General features: G+C 40.5%; 2 protein-coding genes across 2 annotated transcripts in view; one reads left to right on the forward strand and one right to left on the reverse strand.

Moving 5' to 3' along the window:
- Nucleotides 1-20,537, reverse strand: part of pear1 (platelet endothelial aggregation receptor 1) — a 53,496-nt gene that overhangs the window by 12,540 nt on the left and 20,419 nt on the right. Inside the window, exons 3-6 of the mRNA XM_078790662.1 lie at nt 10,204-10,314; nt 8,752-8,853; nt 7,279-7,379; nt 4,241-4,333 (exon numbers count right to left, since the gene is read on the reverse strand). Of these exons, the coding sequence (XP_078646788.1) occupies nt 4,241-4,333; nt 7,279-7,379; nt 8,752-8,853; nt 10,204-10,310 (403 nt within the window). The 5' untranslated portion in view covers nt 10,311-10,314. The remainder of the gene's footprint in view (nt 1-4,240; nt 4,334-7,278; nt 7,380-8,751; nt 8,854-10,203; nt 10,315-20,537) is intronic.
- LOC131105616 (lysosomal thioesterase PPT2-A-like) overlaps nt 15,587-20,537 on the forward strand; it is a 213,248-nt gene continuing 208,297 nt past the window's right edge. The window contains exon 1 of the mRNA XM_078790663.1: nt 15,587-15,594. The gene's annotated coding sequence lies outside the window, so the exon portion shown is untranslated. The remainder of the gene's footprint in view (nt 15,595-20,537) is intronic.

The following is a 20,537-nucleotide window of genomic DNA, read 5'->3' on the forward strand; positions in this document are numbered from 1 at the left end:
CAGTGGTAGCACATAATGATGTCATGGAAAACACATTTTTCATCAAAATGATTCAATTACTGACATAAAAAAATCAGCATACTGTATTTAGCCACAGAGAAATGAAGAACAGAACACCCTTGCACAAATTGTGGTTTTGACCCCCCCCCCCCACAGTCCCCCTATATCCAGACCAGCCCCCTTTAGCTCAGGAGTGTCGTCTTCCCATCCAAAAGAAACTGACAAGGAGATTTGCATGGAGATCACAAGATGGACGAGCTTCAGACGCTCGGATTCGGGCTGCAGAGGACATTCACACAGGGTTTGGATTTCAGTGGAGAGACTCCAGCGAGGGTTCTGTCGGTTCCAGCGGGTCGTGTTTTGGGACAGGCAGATGCACATCATGTGATACTCCATGATGTCATTGATGGAAGAGCGGCCATTCTCTCAAAATGAAGAGTGGCGCCAACAATTTCATGGCCACCTCAGTGAGTGTTATTTTGAAATCACGGCTAATCTGGGGAACATCTCTTCACAATAAAAGCCTGTGGATAACAGCCCCCACAACTATACAGATTTTTTTTTTTTTTTTAAAGCTGCCGCTCCCGAAAGGCGCACCAGTACATCCAAATTTGGCTCGGAGCAAGCGCTGCTGCCCGTGTTTATCCCGGTCAACTTGAGGCTTATTCTGTGTAAACGGAAACGGACTCAGCCGAGGGGGCTCGGCCGCACGTTGTCATGTTGACTAATGAGAAATTCAGCTGGTGCAGCCATTGTGTTTACACAGACCTTCACCTGCATGGTAGTAACTTGGAGAAGCTGCGTGTTCTTTAGGAACATATATTTTCAAAGCTTTCCCTGGCCTGGTACTTAGGGACCTTCGCTTTATATGTTTTTATTATTACTTTTATAATTAAAACATATAATGGTAATGGTTTAATTTCATTTGAACATGCATCAGATTCCAATTGAGTGCATCCCATAATCAGTTCCCAGTTCCACATGTCCAAAAGGAGTAGGAAGAAGCAAAGCTTATTAAATCCTACCCCTCCATCTGCTACTTTTACAATCACTAACTGTTACATTTGTTCACTTCCTGCTTTCCATAATACAGTTTAAGGTTAAAGCATAGTTCCCCAACTACCAGGCCATGAATACAGAACGCTAAGAAAGAACAGGTTCAATGAAGCTCTGCACTGGTCATGTGATGATGCGTTCAAGGGCACTGGTAACCGAGTGTTAGGGATTAGGCTTTCAGGTGTCAACCAATGAGAGGGCAAAAAAAATGCTGATGTTAATGTGGGCTTTGAGAGGTGAATCTGAAATCTGATTGGTTAAAGAAACAGCCCTATGGGTAATGTAGTTGAAGTGACATGGGCCAGCACTCCTGATTCTGAAGGCCCTGGGCAGAAGCTGAAAACCCAGAGACACAACACGAAATGAAGATAACAGACTGCAGGGAATAAAGTCATATGAATATTGCATATGACTATATACTTTATATAATACTATATGTTGGCCAATAGAACTGGTGTTCCACAGGGATCAGTATAAGAACCCAATAGAACATCAATCTATCCATCATCCACCTTGAGCTTCTAATTTGCAGCCTGGTTTGGGGTTTCAATGACGTGAGAACCTTTGAGATGTTGACACATTTTACTGATTAAAAGCTAAAAACCCACTAAATTAAAAAAGCTAATTCTCCCGTGATTAATATTTGACTCGTTGTTCATCCTTTTTCCGCTCAGTAGATAAACTTTTTTTTGTACTGATCCACATTTTCCTCCAATGATGATACAACATGATGACATGTAATATCGCTCTCAAACACCAAACCACAGGCTTGCGCTCCAGTGGAAGCACCTTCAAAAGCACACTTTTAAAGTCCTTTTTCATGGAATTTTAATTGCTGTGTTTTGGAACTGACCACTCAATTAGTCTCTTCCTCTAATGGCTTTTCTGTGCATCCAAGCTAATGAAAAATGGACAGCGATGTGGGTCAGACACACCAAAATATTACAAAAGTGGAAGATTTTTTTTCCCTTTCTCTCTCCTAATAAGCCACTCTTGCACTCCCATCCCACCTCATAATATTCCCATTTTTCCATCTCCTTCCCTCTTCATGTTACTTGGAGTGCAAACCTCAAAGTCCTCTCCTGTTTCACACACTTGGACAACTCCACACGCCCACTTTTAAACCAGAGACCTAAACTCCACACGCCCACTTTTAAACCAAAAACCTAGTAGAAAAGCACAGAAAAATAAAAAGAAGTTCAAAGCAAGGGGAAGGGGACAGAGGGAGTGAAAGGCAAAATGGAGAAAAGTGCAAGAAAAGAAGGAGTGAGAGAAACAAGAGCGCGGGGTCATTCTTTCCATTTCCTCTTCCCGTCATCCCTCCATCGACAGCAATTGCTACCCGTTAAAGCAAGTTCTCTCTTCTGCAGAGGAAAAAAAATAAAGTGGCGTATTTCGACCCAAATGAAACAAGCTGAAGGTTGTGGAAAGTCGTCACAGCCGCCAGCGAGATGCTGCTCGCTTTTCACAATTCATGCAAGAAAAACAGCGATGGATACGCCATTTTGGCCACCAAGGATTATTTTTCACGTTACAGTGAAAAGAAAAAAGTACGACATTCACAGATCTGAGAAGCACTTGAAGCCTCACTAGTGGCTCCAGATCACAATTGAAAGAGTTTATCGGTAGTAAACACTCCATAGCGGTGTCCCACAGGGATCAAGCTTAGAACCCCTGACATTAGCATAGTAAACAGATAAAATGATCACTCTATCTGTGAGGCATAACTAGCAACCCTCCAGTTTTTCACAGGAAACTTTCCCGGTGCCCTCCTATTTTAATAGTTTCCCATATTTTTGTTGCTCATGGAAAAAAAATCCAGTCTAGCGCTGCTTAGAGATCATTAAAGTCTGTGTAAGTGTAAAACTCAGCAACACTTGGCAACATCATTGTTACACGGTTGCACAGTAAAATGTTCATTTTTCCTGGAAATACCAGAATTTGCCTTAATTTCTCATAAATTTGCCTTATTTTCAAATTCTTAATTTCAAAACAGGTATGCTACGAGAGGTTTTGTGTCTGTTTAACTAGCATCACGTCACTGGTTTGTTTACACTCATAAACAGTAATGGGAGTAATACGCTACAAAAGAAACACAATTACTGTACTGTAATATCGCATCGCCTTTGCTAGAACCCCAAAATGTAATACATCGTATATGAATATGAATGGGGCTGCACAGCGGATGAGCGGTTAGCGCGCAGGCCACATAGCTAGCAGACCCCGGGTTCACTTCCACCTTCTGGAATCATTTTTTTAATGACGTGGTAATATTATGAGGAAAAATAACAATACATTTGTCATTTTTGTAAAATTATGAGAAACCAACTAAATAAAATAAAATAATTAGGTTTGGTAAAAGTCATAGTATTATGGGAATAAAGTCAAAATATTATGGAAATAAAGTAATGTTGTCATGAGAAGAGAATTTACAAATTATTTGGGCGGAAACAGCAAAAATTAGGAAAAAAAGAGCAAAATTGAAAGTTGCTTTTTCTCCTATATCGCAAAGCTGAGTTGTCGTTTTTTCTTGACATACACATAACATCTTAGCATATCTTTACTAAATATCAAAGTGGCCCTTGCATCCTTTCATTTTTCAGTCTGTGGCCTTAGGTGGAAAAACTTTGGACAAGACATTTCTGAAATGATTGTCTTCGATCTCGGACAAGATTCAACGTTATAATGGCTAAGCTAGCAGAGCTAGCACTCTCGCAGCTCTTTAGCATAACGCCCAATACCGGTTTGTTTTTCCTATCTCATATTGGTGTTCTGTAAAATAACAATATAATCTTCTTTTAAAATGAACCGAGTACGAATGTGAGAACGTCCCGCAGGGATCAATGTTAGGCCCGCTAACATCTGCACCGTTGTAGAGCTGACTGTTATTAATATTAATCAGATGTTCCAAGTGTGGCTAAGAGGTGGAGGTGCGTCTAGACCACTAAAGCTGCTTCTGGGCTCAAACTAATGACTCACTGCTTGTTTCCATTGGAAAAGCCTCCTGTTTGCGATGGCCGTAAGCCACTCAACTGACGTAAAGATGTCATTCTTGTAGTTTTGCGCTTGTGTTTATGGATCTTTAATAGTGGTGCGCATGGTGAAGGAGGAAAGCAGGCGTTGTATCAAACACATGGGCTTAAAGGGGAGGATAAATAACGCAGTAGAGAGGAACTTTCCATACCGCTAGAACAGTCGTCGCCTCGCCATCCTCCCTCGCACTGACATCGGTCTGGAGCCACGCAACGGCCGTGGACGCACTCCTTGGTGCAGCGTGCTGTTGATGAAAGACAGACGGGCAGGGCCAACGATTACAAAATCTGATTGTTTCTCTGGCAAACATGTCATCAGGTGAAGACGACGTGTTATTATCTGTAATGATATGTCATTTGATAATGAAGAAAAGTTGCCATCGCAGATATTTCAATTCCACTCGCTCTTATGTGACACACTTTATGAGAGGGTTTCAGCGGCTGAGGTGGTATTCTTGTCTGACCGTGTTTGACCGTGCGTGGTTTCTAACTTTATTTATACACTGGATTCACCACGGAGGAGTCAACAGGGGACATTGTGAACACACCTAACGCACACATGCATGCACACACACATCTACCCTTTTTGGTGGGACTGTTATTTACTCCTTTTATTAGTGTACATTTTTTTGCTATCATACCATTCACATTTTTAATCTATCTTTTATAAATTTTAAGTAATTGTAGTTTTTGTGTTACTACCCCAACCTTCCATAAGTGGGTCAAAAATGACCCGGTCAGGTTGTTTTCTTGAAATAACTTAACAAAAATGTCATATTCATTCAATCATTTCATATTCCAGGTATTCCTCAAAAAACACATTTTTGATATCATGCCATTCACATTTTTAACTTACCTTTTATACATTTTAAGAAATTGTAGTTTTTGTGTTACTACCCCAACCTTCCATAAGTGGGTCAATTCCACACGGTCAGGTTGTTTTCTTGAAATATCTTTGTAATGAAAATTGAAATATCTTTGTAATGAAAACTTTTTAAACTTTATCTGTCCATTTTGAAAAGCAGTTATGAACTAACAATCATTTACAATAGTTTTATATATATATATGACACATACAGTGGTATGAAAAGGTTTGGGAACCCCTGATCATTTTCAAGATTTTCCTTTATAAATATTAAATACAAATATGTTTTTTGGGATCAGCCATTTCAGTTAAATATATCATTAGATGAGAAATGAAATTATTTTTATGGGATTTACAGAAAGTGTGCAATAAATAAGCAGGCAGGTGCATCATTTTGGGCACCCCAACAGAAAAACCACATCAATACAGTAAAGTCTCGTTATATCAATATCGGTTAAAACGAATTACTACTTATTACGATACTATTTTCATTTCCCGGCAAATTTCTAGTCTTTTATGATATAATTAGCTCTGTTAGTACGATACACGGTTATTATGATAATCCGGTTACTAGGATGCCCTTTTCATCTGCCGCCAGCCAATTTGGTCTGCTTATATCGATACAAAAGCAGCTTAAATCAATCTTTGCTTAAGGATTTCAATACCAAAAAAGAACACTGCGAACGGCTGCTTCCAGTCAACTTTATTTTTCACACTTCCACCACCAGAGTGCAGCACACACAGCGGAAAACACCCGTCCCTCGCGCCTACCCCTCCGGGTGGCAACACCTTCCCTATCCATAGTTCCGGGGTGAATTATGTCCCGGTAACCGGTAATCACAACAGCGTACGTTTATTTTTATTTACTGTAGTACAAAATTTATTGTAGTACAAAAGCATGCTAGATACGCAATCCATGAACTCAAGGAGAAAATGACATGCCATATCAAAGATCCGCCCACTTTTAATGCAGTTCGGCGCAGGATCGGATATATGGATAGTCCGGTTATATCGGTATTTTTCCCGAGAATATCGATATAACGAGACTTTACTGTATTTAGTAAATCCTCTTTTTGCAGAAAAAAACGGTTCATATAGCAGCCAATGAGATTTGTCTTGGCCTGCCACTCCGGGCCTTCCATCATCTTCCATTTCCTCACTATGTTCCTCACAGTGAAAACTGACAGCTTAAATCTCGGAGCTAGCTTTTTGTATCCTTCCCCTAGACCATGATGTTGAACAATCTTTGCTTTCAGGTCATTTGACAGTTGTTTTGAGGCTACCATGGTGCTACTCTTCAGAGAAGATGCAACGTGCAATTGGACACCTGAAATACCCTTTCTCATGATTGACTTCACTTGTGCATACAGGTCAACATTTTGTGTACCAATAATTAATGTATTCAAATCAATAAAACAACAAGGGTGCCCAAAATTAGGCAGCTGCCTACTTTTGTTGAAATAATGATTGCACTCTTTCCTATCAACTTCATTCCACTTCTCATCTATCGCTAACTGAAAAAAAACAATGACATAATATAAAGGAAAATCTTTAAAATGATCCAGGGTGCCCATATGGGCCATTATTTAAAACAATATTTTTAAAACAACTATATTTTTGTATGACTATTTTTGGGAGGAAACCGGAGTACTCACACAGAGATGCCGAGAATCGAACCTAGGTCTGCACACTAACCACCGGCCCACCGTGTGGCCCCTAATAAAACAATTACCATCAATATTATTGTTGCTGTTAATCTGATGAATAATGATAATATAATCCCAACATTGGCTAGGATCTACCAGCAGGAGTCAAAGTCAAACAAATAGCCCTAGCAGTAAGCTAACCATCCCTGAATCCCGCCTCGCAGCTTATTTGTGGTCAGATTGTGAAAAAGGCTGCTAAATCCTTGATGTGAAGTAAAATGTGACCATTTCCTAGATGGGACTGTTCGGGGCTTTCACAGAGCGACACCGGCAAATCCAGTACAAACACGACTTCTTCTGCATGAGAAGCCGCAGAGAACCCAAACCCTCAATTTTGGAGAACGTGGCCCAGCACACTCATCATCGTGTTGACGAAGCAGATTGAGCAGCAGGAGAAAAGCTGACGTGAGCGTAATGTTAATCTGATGACAGAAATGTGTCAAAGCTATTTCAACTTTAATCAAAACCATCTCGCTGCTTCGGTCTCCGCTAACAGTTTGGTCTAGCAGGCTTTATACTGGCCTGGACACCTTGGAAATATTTCTATTCATCTACTGAATCTTATCTACCAACACTTAACACTTCAATCGTGGAATGTAAGCAGGACAATTTGACTTACGAACACACTTGTCGCGGCTCTCGTAGTAGCCCGGGCAGCACTGGTAGCGCTTGCGGTAGTCGGTCTTCACAGCCTGCCTGTAGGCCGTCTTGTAGGTGATCCTAGCAGGAAGACACCACAGGAACATTTCAAGCTTCAAGAGGCAGAAAGGCAGTCAAACCGCTGTTAACTTAGATGCAGAAGTGGGTCAAAAATGACCCGGTCAGGTTGTTTTCTTGAAATATCTTCCTAATGAAAATTTTCATTTCATATTCCAGGTATTCCTAAAAAAACATGTTTTTAATATCATGCCGTTCACATTTGTAACTTACCTTTTATACATTTTAAGAAATTGTAGTTTTTGTGTTACTACCCCAACCTTCCATAAGTGGGTCAAAAATGACCCCGTCAGGTTGTTTTCTTGAAATATCTTCATAATTAAAATTTTTTCATAATTTCATATTCCAGGTATTCTTAAAAAAACATGTTTTTAATATCATGCCATTCACATTTTTAACTTACCTTTTATACATTTTAGTTTTTGTGTTACTACCCCAACCTTCCATAAGTGGGTCAAAAATGACCCCGTCAGGTGGTTTTCTTGAAATATCTTCATAATTAAAATTTTTCATCATTTCATATTCCAGGTATTCCTAAAAAAAACATGTTTTTAATACCATGCCGTTCACATTTTTAACTTACCTTTTATACATTTTAAGAAATTTTAGTTTTTGTGTTACTACCCCAACCTTCCATAAGTGGGTCAAAAATGACCCGGTCAGGTTGTTTTCTTGAAATATCTTTGTAATGAAAATTTTTTATCATTTCATATTCCAGGTATTCCTAAAAAAACATGTTTTTAATATCACGCCATTCACATTTTTAACTTACCTTTTATACATTTTAAGAAATTGTAGTTTTTGTGTTACTACCCCAACCTTCCATAAGTGGGTCAAAAATGACCTGGTCAGGTTGTTTTCTTGAAATATCTTCCTAATGAAAATTTTTCATCATTTCATATTCCAGGTATTCCTAAAAAACATGTTTTTAATATCATGCCGTTCACATTTTTAACGTACCTTTTATACATTTTAAGAAATTTTAGTTTTTGTGTTACTACCCCAACCTTCCATAAGTGGGTCAAAAATGACCCGGTCAGGTTGTTTTCTTGAAATATCTTCCTAATGAAAAATTGTTATAATTTAATATTCCAGGTATTCTGCAAAAAACATGTTTTTAATATCATGCCGTTCATATTTTTAACTTACCTTTTATACATTTTAGTTTTTGTGTTACTACCCCAACCTTCCATAAGTGGGTCAAAAATGACCCGGTCAGGTTGTTCTCTTGAAATATCTTCCTAATGAACTAACCAAAATGGCAACATTGTCATAAAAAGGCATTGATTCTAGGATGGGTGATTTTTGAGCCACTTATGGAAGAGTGTAGGGTCCAGTCACTCGTGCATCGAAGGGTTAAGGATGCTGCTGTTACCTGTGACGTGGGCATCTGTAGCTGGTCCGAGGGTCCGAGCAGGGCTCCTCGGTCACGTGGTCATAAGGATGCGAGTACGACTCCTTGACAGAGGTGGTGAAGCTGAACACAAACAGGAGCAGTCATTCGTCACGTTTTGAAGAACTTTTTGTACCTTGAACTTCCTGGTTTGCATTTGTAGTTCAGGGTAATTCATTCAAATCAGGTTTCTTCCTCTGCAAATACGCTTAATAGAGTCATATGTCCTTCTCCTCTTTGGCTCCACTTTCCAAATGGTGGAAATGAAGCTTATAGAAAGGAAATCCTCGGCCCAAATGAAGGTTGTTACTGGTACAGAGTGCAGCCCAGTAACCATCTGTGAGAGAAGGCTTTGAAGAAGAAAAAAACGTCTTTTTCAACGCCACAAAATTGCCCATTTGGAATTTGCAGGAGAGTATCAAACATGGGACACTAAAAGGTGGAGGAAAATGTCATTCTCTGATGACAAAAGTGGAACCTTGAAGGTCCTGATGGCTTCCAACGTGACTGGCATGACAAGGAGATCCCGCCTGAGATGTTTTCCACTCGGCTCGGTGGAGAGTTCGCAAGCACAATCCTCCAATGGAACTTGAGGTTGTGCAGGGGCGTCAAATGGCAGGTGGCGATATTGTAGGAGGCATCCCTCACGACTGAACGCCCTCGTCTGTCTGGTAATTACTTTTTTTGGCGTGTCATGACTGAGCTTGTTTCGAGTATCAGAGCTTGGCGGAGAGCAGAGTTTATATAAGAGGAAGTCCGCACCTCTGTGATGTCACAAAGGCACCGTTTGATCACGCCTTTTGAAACCCAGCGTTTTGAGCCATCCCAAACTTCTTTCAGGGCTCACTTCCAGACGCGCAAATCTCATTATGTGAAACTTTGGCATGGTTTAACGGGAGAATACAACATTCTAACTACATTTATAGGTCAGAAACGTGGAAAAAGCAACATAGGCTCCCATTTAAAACCCAACATTGATGAATGTAAATTCTTGGGATTTTTAATGATTATTAGTGTTATTACTATTACTATATGAACTTTTATTTTCATTACATCACACATTTGTACTTTTTTTTTGTTTTATTTAGTTTTTTTTTTTAGTATTTCTTTCTTTTTTTTAGTTTTTTAGAGCTGCGGACAGAACAGCACAAAATGGCCCCCAGGCTGCACTTGGGCCACCTCTGTCCTCAAAACTCATGGACCTCCTGCGGATAAAAATAACTTCATGCCAGCCACACCATGACTCTTTGGCTTGGAATTGTCCAAAAAAGGAGCTAACAGCTCCAAGGATGCAATAGAACATCACGCTCACGATGAATGCTGACCCTTGCACCCGAGCCTCTGCATCATATCACACACTGGATGAGAAAACATGTTTGATTTCACGCCGTGGAATTGGCAGCATTTGTTTGTTTTCTGCAGCATAGGCCTCACCTCTCCCACAGGCTGCACACATTGGGGTCTCGGGGGTTGAGGGACCAGGCCAGGCGGAGAAGGAAGAAGAGGAGCAGCAGGAGGTGGACGTTTTGCACAGTCAGCATGGTCCTGAATGGCGCAGGAAACAAAGATTCTCAGTGAAATGAAACATTCCTTTCCTTATCTATCATGTTTGTTTGCGTCAGGCAGTGGATTCCTGCAAATTTGGCATTTGGGAACAATATTTTTTTCCCCAGAATTTTTTTTTCCCCAGATTTTTTTTTCCCCCACAGAAAACACATCTCATTTACTCTTATCATATAAATATGAGAATAATGTACAGCATAAACATACTAGCCCACAAAAGTTTGACATTTATTTTTTATGCTTCACTGACAATGTACTTTCGCCACACATTGAGATGTCGCACTTTTTCCAGCGGTCCCTGAATGCACCATAGTAATGTGAGGCAAAGCAAAAGTGAAATGATTTTTTTCCCAACATTGCTATGGCTTTAAAAAAACATCTGTTCATCTTTGTTCGTCATGAGGCAATACAAGAAGTGGATATGCCCATAAAAACTCACATTCAATAGAATTACATTCAAACGACTAATTACTATTAAGTCTTATAATAGTAAAACTTGCATGGATTCAAATGCAAAGCCATGCCCAATTCATATGACCACAAATCATAACAAGTAAGTCTCATTTTTGTACAGAAAACCAGAGAAGCTTGGGCCTGCTTTCAAGGGCAGGCTCAAAACTTGGGTTCGATTCCCCGCATGGCCATCTCTGTGTGGAGTTTGCATGTTCTCCCCGTGCATGTGTGGGTTTTCTCCGGGTACTCCGGTTTCCTCCCACATTCCAAAAACATGCTAGGTTAATTGGCCACTCCAAATTGTCCATAGGTATGAATGTGAGTGTGAATGGTTGTTTGTCTATATGTGCCCTGTGATTGGCTGACCACCAGTCCAGGGTGGACCCCGCCTCTCACCTGAAGACAGCAGGGGTAGGCTCCAGCACCCCGCGACCCACGTGAGGATAAGCGGCAGAAAATGAATGAATGAATAAATAAACAACATCAAGTGAAGAAGCTCAAACAGATATTTCAGAAACCCAAACAAAACATGCAACAAACAAAACTTCCATAAATCCATAATTTTCTATGCCACTTATCGTCACGAGGGTCGTGGGCATGCTGGAGCCTATCCCAGCTGTCTTTGAGGCGGGGTACACCCTGGACTGGTAGCCCCACCTCTCGCCCAAAGACAGCTGGGATAGGCTCCAGCATTTATACAGAAGAAAATTACTTTGCGGAAATTTACTGGAACCAATTAACAACAATAAATAAGAGATTACTGTATATATTAATTATATCCTGATTATTTTTGGTAACTTTATCACATTTGTTATTTTATTTATTTAAATGGATTTTTACATCTGTAGGCAATTTTTATTCTTATTTGTATTCCTCTTTTTTTTTTCCTCATGTGCTGTAAGTGAGTTTTACTACTTCTATCTTGCAGCGTTCCTCCTCAAACGTTTTCCTGGGCATCTGCTGGTACATTTGGAATGTAACTCCCACAAAAAGCATGGATCTACTATACTATGTTCTACTATGCTAGAACTATGACATTCTTAGGCAAATAATGGTGTTTTATCATCGTAAATTACCATGAATAAATTTCCTCCTGGGGCCAATAAAGCATTCTCAATGTGAAATATATCTTCAGCATTATTATGATCTTCTAATAAACTGCAGCGTCTGCTACTAAATCCTAAAGGTGTTTTCATTCCTTGGTTCCAAACTCACTAAATTCACTTTCATACACAATTTAAGACAATTTCACTTAATTCCTAACACCTTTCTTGGTGCTCGAGACCCTCCAGTCACACATCCATATATGGGCAACAGGATGACCATACATGGGGAAGCGAGTACGCACCTTCGCTCTTCTAAGTACTACACACGAGGAGATGCATTTACCAAAGTAGGATGACACCCAAATGAAGATGTAAAAATAAAAAATATCTATTTTAATGAATATGTTAATTTTAATATGCTATCTTACACCAAATGTGGTGAAAGTTTGTTTCACAAAGGCGAGGCCCTGAAATGCCGTCAAAAGACCCCAGCGGACGTCCTGACGGCCGACACCATCGGATGTGGACGAGCCCGGGAGGAAGCGAGAAGAGAGACAAACGAGACTCCCAACTTCGTCCTGACCTCAATCCATCAGAAGCCTCCGCTCTCTTCTCTGGTCCCCTTCCACCACGCGGACTCCAGCAGCATCTGGATCCCATCACACAGGGTCCCTGTTAGGCTCTCAGGGAGCCAAAGGGAGGCTTTTTCCCCTCCTCCTGCCACCTTTTTTCCTCTCGGCAAAATTGAACACACGTCGGGCAGCGCAGGCTGGTACAAACATTGTCATGTCGCCTAAAAGTGATGCCGTGTTGACGCATGACGTCAAATCACCTCTTCACTTGCCGTTAATGCAAGTCGACTTTTTCCAAAAATAGACATTCCCAACAAAAAGCAACAATGGTGGGTGACATTAAAGCAGCACGATCATGACTTTTGCTTCTTCAGATGAGTAAACATTGACTGCTTCAATACTGAAACTTTACAAGATAACATTGCCAACCACTGGCATGGCATGCATTTGGCACAGGCTTCTGTTGCTTTTGCTATTTCCACATCAAACTTTCATGTTGATATGACGACCTCATGAAAATGCGAATCCAAAAAGGACATTTTTAAAGCAAAACCGACTTGATTCAATGTAAACAACTCAAATCCTTGTCTGTAAAAAGGAAAATAACAAACAATTTCACTAAATAAACAACAGGGCTGGTGAGTGGTTAGCATGCAGGCCACACAGCTAGGAAACCCGAGTTCAATTCCACCCTCGGTCATCTCTGTGTGGAGTTTGCATGTTCTCCTCATGCATGCATGGGTTTTCTCCGGGTACTCCGGTTTCCTCCCACATTCCAAAAACATGCTAGGTTAATTAGCCACTCCAAATTGTCCATAGGTATGAATGTGAGTGTGAATGGTTGTTTGTCTATATGTGCCCTGGGATTGGCTGGCCACCAGTCCAGGGTATACCCTGCCTCTTACCTGAAGACAGCAGGGGTAGGCTCCAGCACCCTGCGACCCTCGTGAGGATAAGCGGTAGAAAATGAATGAATGAATAAATAAACATCATCAAGTGAAGAAGCTCAAACAGATATTTCAGAAACCCAAACAAAACTTGCAACAAACAAAATTGCAAACAAAACTTCCATAAATCCATAACTTTCTATGCCACTTATCCTTACGAGGGTTGTGGGCATGCTGGAGCCTATCCCAGCTGTCTTGGGGCGAGATGTGGGGTACACCCTGGACTGGTGGCCAGCCAATCACAGGGCACATATACTAGACAGTATAATGTTTGTATATTGCACAAACCTACCAGGGGTCCCACTGACAGACAGACCAGTACTGGAAACATTTTAAAAAAGTACTTTCAAATTTTATGTAAATGTATATACATTTTAGAAATATAGGCAATAATTTTATTCCCAAAATAATATAGTATCATAGTTTTTGGATGTTGTTTTGTTTCGAGGAGTGGCGACCCGTCCCACTTTGTTCAACCGGTCTTGAACACACCACAGTTTTCTTTCACCTTATATACGGTCCCAAATGGCCATAGTCTGCAAAAATGCATGATGAGTGATAAGGTTTGATGAGTGCAAATCTGCACAACCTGAAATGAATTGATGATTCATCACACACACCAAACAGCAAACAAGAAACAAAGTCCAGGCTCGTACTGGTGGACGCTGGGTCTGTATTAATATGGGGTGTTTTCATTTGATGTTGTTCCTGTCTTAGTTTTACACAATGGATCATAAATAAACAGCGTTAGATGGCTAAAATGTAGGATGAAAGGATTTAGACCACATTAGAGGTTAACCCAACCATGTGAGTTCCACACATGTAGAAGTCATCGGGGCCCAAAAAGGGGGGATGCAAGTCTCGGCAGAGCCAAAATGTGTCTTGCCAAATAATGCGCCTCCTTTTTTATGATAAATAAATAAGCTTGGGGCATATTCATTAAAAAGCCATAGCATTTCAGTATGTGGAATCAAACTATGGAATGGATTGAGTAAGGAAATCAAACAATGCACAACGATGAGCCAATTCAAGAAACAATACAAGCAGTTGATGTTTGCTAAATACAAGGATGAAGAGTCTTGAACCAGTCATGATGTGCTATATATATCACTATATTGACACTTACTATGGTACACATTATGGCATTGGATGCTCATATCACCGAGTACTTCGGTACGGGACAAAAAAAACTATATTAGGAAAGCAGGAAGTGAACAAATGGTTACAAAAACAGTTACTGATTGTAAAAGTCCTCCCACTTTAGTATTGGATACAGTGTGTCTGAATAAAATGCTTCAAGATACTGTATATACCAATTTTAAAGCAAAGAAAATGTAAATCAAAATTAACATTTTCAAGCAAAAGAGTTCATACATGTATGTACCAACAAAAGGTGTTACTTCAAGTACTGTGCTTCAGAATATAGTACAGCGTGTCATAGTTTCTGTGTTAGCGGTGCATACAGAGCTGGCTGTGCATACAAAAGTCGGCGCAACGCGAGGCCGGGTGTTCAAAAAGGTAAACAGACCAACGTGTGCTGTGGACTGTTTGATGTGTTTGTATGCCATAAACACCTCGGCAGCGCCTCATTTCCTGATTCACACGCTCGTGATTGACAGCTATCACTGCTGGAGATGTGGCGTGGCGAAGCTGGCAGCGGGATTTATTTCGTGATAGGGCGCTCGCTGCTACGCTCCCCACAGTCGGGGGGTAATTCACGCTCTGGCAACAAAACCCTCACAACTCCTACCCGCCAAAACAGACTTTTACGAGGAGGCATATGGCTCCGATTAGGGGGGGGTCGTCAACCCATGGAAGTCGGGGTTCATATTTTTCATTAGCTTCTCTTCTTTTTAATTGTGCTTCGTTAGAGAAATTCTCCAAACCGCACAGAGATTCTTAAAAGCTGACAAACACAGCAAGCCAAGTTTAGACGGAGTTGTTTTGGAGTGGGACTGAGGTGCAGGGTGCGGGGTGCGGGGTGCGGGGTGCAGGTAGACAAGTGGAGCTCCAGGTGGTGTTGTCATCATGCAGAAACCCGACTCTTCAAGGAGGCAAGCTTGATTTTTCTTGGAAAACTAGCGGGCTGTGTGGTTCCAGATCTTTCTCTCTTGGAAAGCAACAAGCAGCGACAGTTTTTGCAATCATTTTTGGATGCTTGCAGCTAACGACCACTGACGTACACACACCAGAAGACAAGAGAAAAAACAATAGCGGACGGTACTGCAAAACAAAACAAAAAAAGTTGAAAGTTGTCAATTTTTTTCCCCTCAAAACCAACATTACAACTAGAATCTAATAAACAATACATTTGATGATAAATGTCTCAAGTACAAATGCATTCCTTATATTTCATTCCCATCAGATGATCTCTGAATATTCCAGAACTTTCCTTCCTGCAGCTCAGCTTTAAAAACTGCCATCTTGTTTACACTCCAACAGTCAAACCGAAGCACCCTACACTACACGTTACTGACTCACCAAGTGGGCATTTTTAATTGAGTGGGACAGCTAAATAACCTGAATTTGCATTTGACATATTACTCATGTGGAGGGTCACCAAATGTGGAGATGTGATTCAGAATGGAGGATAAGTGGAATGAACAACAAGCAACAGCCACTTAAAGGGGGCCTATTGTGCTCATTTTCTGCACTTTGTATTGCACATCTTTCTGCAGTGTTTCTACGCATTTCCTGCTTCCCGTCCAAACGATCTGTTTAATTTACTCCACCCCCGACCCTCCACTTTGTACACCCTCTCTGCTGTGATTGGTCACTCTCCCAAAGACATCTAGATATGTAGATCTACAGCCCATCTAAAGAAGTCCACATTGACATTAGTAGTAAAACCCAGCATGCGGAGCCATCCAAAACATCTAAATCCAAATGTGAATATAATATTCTTACTGCATTTATGGGTCAGAAAAGTGGAAAAAGCATAATAGGTCCTCCTTTACCAATGTTTCACTTGCTAACAGCAACATCCGCAAATGGATGTTTGTGTCAAAGTGTCACCTGCACATTCATTCATTGTTTATGCTGCTTCTCCTCAGGGGGTATGCTGGAGCCTATCCCAGCTGACCAGTCCACACGTAAAATATGTGTCTATTTTATGTCCTGCCAGTCCTTCTATTATACATACGTTCAATATTTTACGTTTGAAAAATTACTGCTCTGACTTAACTGTTTGTTTTCAATAAAATATATTTCAAAATAACACATTTCGAGCTGTAATTGCATTATTTTTATGAAAGGTTGAACATCATGCTGGCCTATGCCTAATAGTAAACTAAAATATGACAAAACAATTGTCATTCTTTTCTAACTTTAAGTGGAACATCGAGCAAACATTGTATCCTGCCTTCATCCTGCTTTTGATTATGTAAGCTACGGCTGATGTACAACATGCACTAGTTTCATTTCAGTGAGGGCTAATTATAGCGATTTGGCTAAGTTTGGCTACTATTGATGGCTTTCATTGAATGTGTAGGGCATTTAGTTTTTTTTTTTTTTTGTCCCGTCCAGCCATTGGGGCAGATAGTATTGTTGGTCTAAATGCCCTTACATGCTAAACAGATTTGCTCTGTGTCAGGAAAGGTGTTGGCTACAACTTCCCTGTACCATGAAATTTTATTTGCCGTTATTTGCTGTTTCTGTTATGCGCATTTGGAGCGACCCCGCGGAGGCAAGAAGAAGAAGAAAAAATGCACTAGATTGGCAAAATGATTCCAACACGTCACCATCTTGAAAGTGAAAGTGAAAATAAGGGACGCCATCTGCTTTGCAATGACTTGTAATGTGACTTTTATGTGTCTCTTTAAAGTGACACAGAGCCACTGTGCTGTTTCAATGTGCTTTGACACAACAAAGATGTTACAAAGGCATCCAATAACTTCACTCACAATGAATTCATTTAGTATCTGTTGACATTTTTGCTGAATTCATCAGCATGAGCAGCCAAATACACGCACACACACACAAATATTGTACGCCGTGAGCTCACCAATGCTCTTTGCAGACTTAGACGAGGGAACAGAGACGCAACAAAGGCCAAATATAAACATGTGCTGCTTTTATGTTCCTCTCTAAAGACACTTGTAGCCATGATGTTCACTTCAATCACACACCAGCACTGACAGCTCAACATTAGGCCCTCCTTAAAGCGCAAGAAATGTTTTCTAGAAAGATCCGCACAAAGGAAGCAGGCAGTTCAATTATTTCAACTTCCTGAGTAGTTGAATTATTTGCTCTACTAGGCTGCAATGCGACAGGGAATATTCAATCATGTCGGTATGCAGCCATTAACTGCGAATGACTAGCAAGTACAGCAGCTCATACTCATTGTGTTTGGTTTTGTTAACGAGGCTGAAGCTCACTTTTTATTCTAATGTGATGCAGCTGCTGATGCAAAGTGACAAAAAGAAAAGGAAACAAAAACACAAGTATTCTTGCCTAAATACGACTTTACATGGGGGGGGGGATGGGGGGTGCTCTGCAAAGACAAATATTTCTCCTTGTTGAATCTACAGCATTAAAAATGCATTTGATCAGAGCTGTAGTCTTTTGTTCCCGCGGCAACCAAGCTGTCAACAAAGTAATGAACCTGTTGCAGGTGCAAGACTGAGTCAGTCCAAATGCTTCCACCTCCCATCTTAAATATCAATCATATATAATATAATAATATAAGCACTGCTGCGTACTGATAAGCAATACCAGAAGTTGGGATTCCAGAAGATATTGCCCAAACAATTACATTGATGGCATTTTTTTATACTGATAATGATTTTTTTTACTTAAAAAAAAAATTACTTTGTAATTTGTAATTTTTTCCCAATAACAGTTACTGTTTAGATTTTTTTTTTTACTGTTACTGATAGCGATCACTGATAGTGATCACTTTTTTGCCCCCCCCAATTCCAATACTAATTGTTTGTTCTTTTTTCTATATTGCTAGTGATTATGTTCTTGGCTTTTATTCCTTTTGGCTTTTATTTATTTACTGATAGTGATTACTTTTTGGCTCTTTTTTCAATACCAATGACTGTTAGACTTTTTTCTACAGCGCCTATTTTTTTGCCATTTTTTAAATACTGGTACTGATAGCAATTACCTTTTTGGCATTTGCTTTCCAATGATAGTGATTACTTTTTTCCAATACCTGTTGCTTTTTTTCAAAACCAATAGTGAATACTTTCCTTCCACCAAGACTGATTACTTTTTTGCTTTGTGTTCAATAGAAGTGAATTTTACATTTTTTAAATACTGACACAATGATTGTTTGACCATTTTTTTTATACTAGTACTGATTCTTTTTTGCATTTTTTTCAATACCTTCGGAATCCAACACATATGGCTGTATGTTAAAACTGGACATAGGTCCATCGTCCTTTATTATCAACTCTTATAAAGTTGGCTTCAGCGGCTATCGGCACAACAACGGAAGTCATTTTGAGCAGTTGAGAGTGTGACCAACCACGGAGGAGTGAGCAATGGCCTAGAGGCGGGTCGTGGGTAGAATAAATGAAAACTTTTAGCGGGAAGCACAAAATCCAAAGAAATAAAACTGGAATAGGTGCAGATTCTGGAAGACCTATTGTGTAACTAGCATATAGTTATTGTGTGTAGCTGCTCTATAGTAGTCCACAATACCAAGGGCGGGAAATTGAGCATAATAGATCCCCTTTAATAATACTATGGATGGCCCGTGGACATCAAGAGACCATGACAGACCACATTTTTAATAGAAATAACCCCTATAATGCTCACATGTCATGTCAACAAAAGCAGTGGCCATGTATTGTAAGGTATGTCCATGTCAACTTAACCAGGACATAATGAGTTGGTCCACATAGTCAACATAAGCGGGACTAAAGAATATTTGATTGTTTTTGAGCTTCGACATTATCATCGGTTTGCTTATTTTTACACTTGACTGAAAGCTAAGCTCTTAGAAATAGTACATTAATGACGGTCAGGATGAGATTATTTCTGTTAAACATTACGATATTCCCCGAGTCAGGCAGCGATGACAGCAATCTTAACCGCTGCAACTATTTGAAGACGTTTTCCCTCTTAAGTAATAACGCACCAGGCCAAAAAGTCATGTGACGTGACGCTTCCTCAAGGAGAGATCAATGACGGAGCTTTGATTGCTGACAGAAAACACTGGCGAGTGTTCCCTTTTGTGACTCACGTGAATAATTCTGCTCTTACAATAACAAGCAGTCATGTGACACATTCACCACAGCCCCCCACCCCCGACCCTCCACTGCCAAAACCCTCCCCTCGCATTAAAAAGCAGAGTTACAGTAAAGTCATAATCCTTCTCATCTGGATTCTGGCCTTGGCGCACAAGCTCCACTCAGACCACAAGGGGACTGGCACATGTTGGGCTTTTTGCGGGGCGGGAGGGGGGGCTTTGAGACCCTTAGCAACACACAGGGGACATGGAGAAACAATCATTACGCCGCACGCCCTAAAAATGTAACATGAGCACACGCCAGAGACACACAAGCGTAAACATGCCCACAGATTTCAAGCTGCGACGACAACGCCATGTTTACTGTCAAGATCCAAAACGCCACCCAAGCCGAAACCCCCGCACTGGAAAATGATTCTGAGCAGAAAAGCTTGACGGTTGTCGAGGTGGTTTCCTGGCAAAAGACGCCCCGGAGAGACAAAGATGGCGGCCAAGGCCCCTCTTGCAGCACGGATCATGGCAGTGGAAAAAGACACTCACGGAATTTCATATCATCAATCAGGCTGATATCAGAATCAGGCCTCTTCTCAATGCAGACAAACATCATCAAAATACACAACGACACAAACTACACACCCGCCGTGAATACCAAAACACCCATGGCAAATCAAAACTGCAGTGTAAGCACAGCAGCTGAATAAAAGATGGGATAAATATCACACATTAAAGGTTGCTAGGTTACCTATACCATACCCATACCATGTTTACGTGGGGGTTATGTAATCACGGCTTGGTACTGCATTTACTGTATTACCTCTGCTCGTGTAAAGAAACAAAATACCGCTTGGCTCGAATGATTTTTAAAATGAAACATTAAAAAAATGAGCTGCTAGCGGGTCATTCTACAATTAATGCAATTCATACAATTGTCCATCATTTTCTTCTGTAAGAACAAAAAATATGCCAAAAACTGAGGTACCAATGTAGT

Source organism: Doryrhamphus excisus, linkage group LG5, assembly GCF_037039965.1.
Source record: "Doryrhamphus excisus strain RoL-2023G ecotype Guam linkage group LG5, RoL_Dexc_Guam_v1.1, whole genome shotgun sequence".
Lineage (NCBI taxonomy): Eukaryota > Metazoa > Chordata > Actinopteri > Syngnathiformes > Syngnathidae > Doryrhamphus > Doryrhamphus excisus.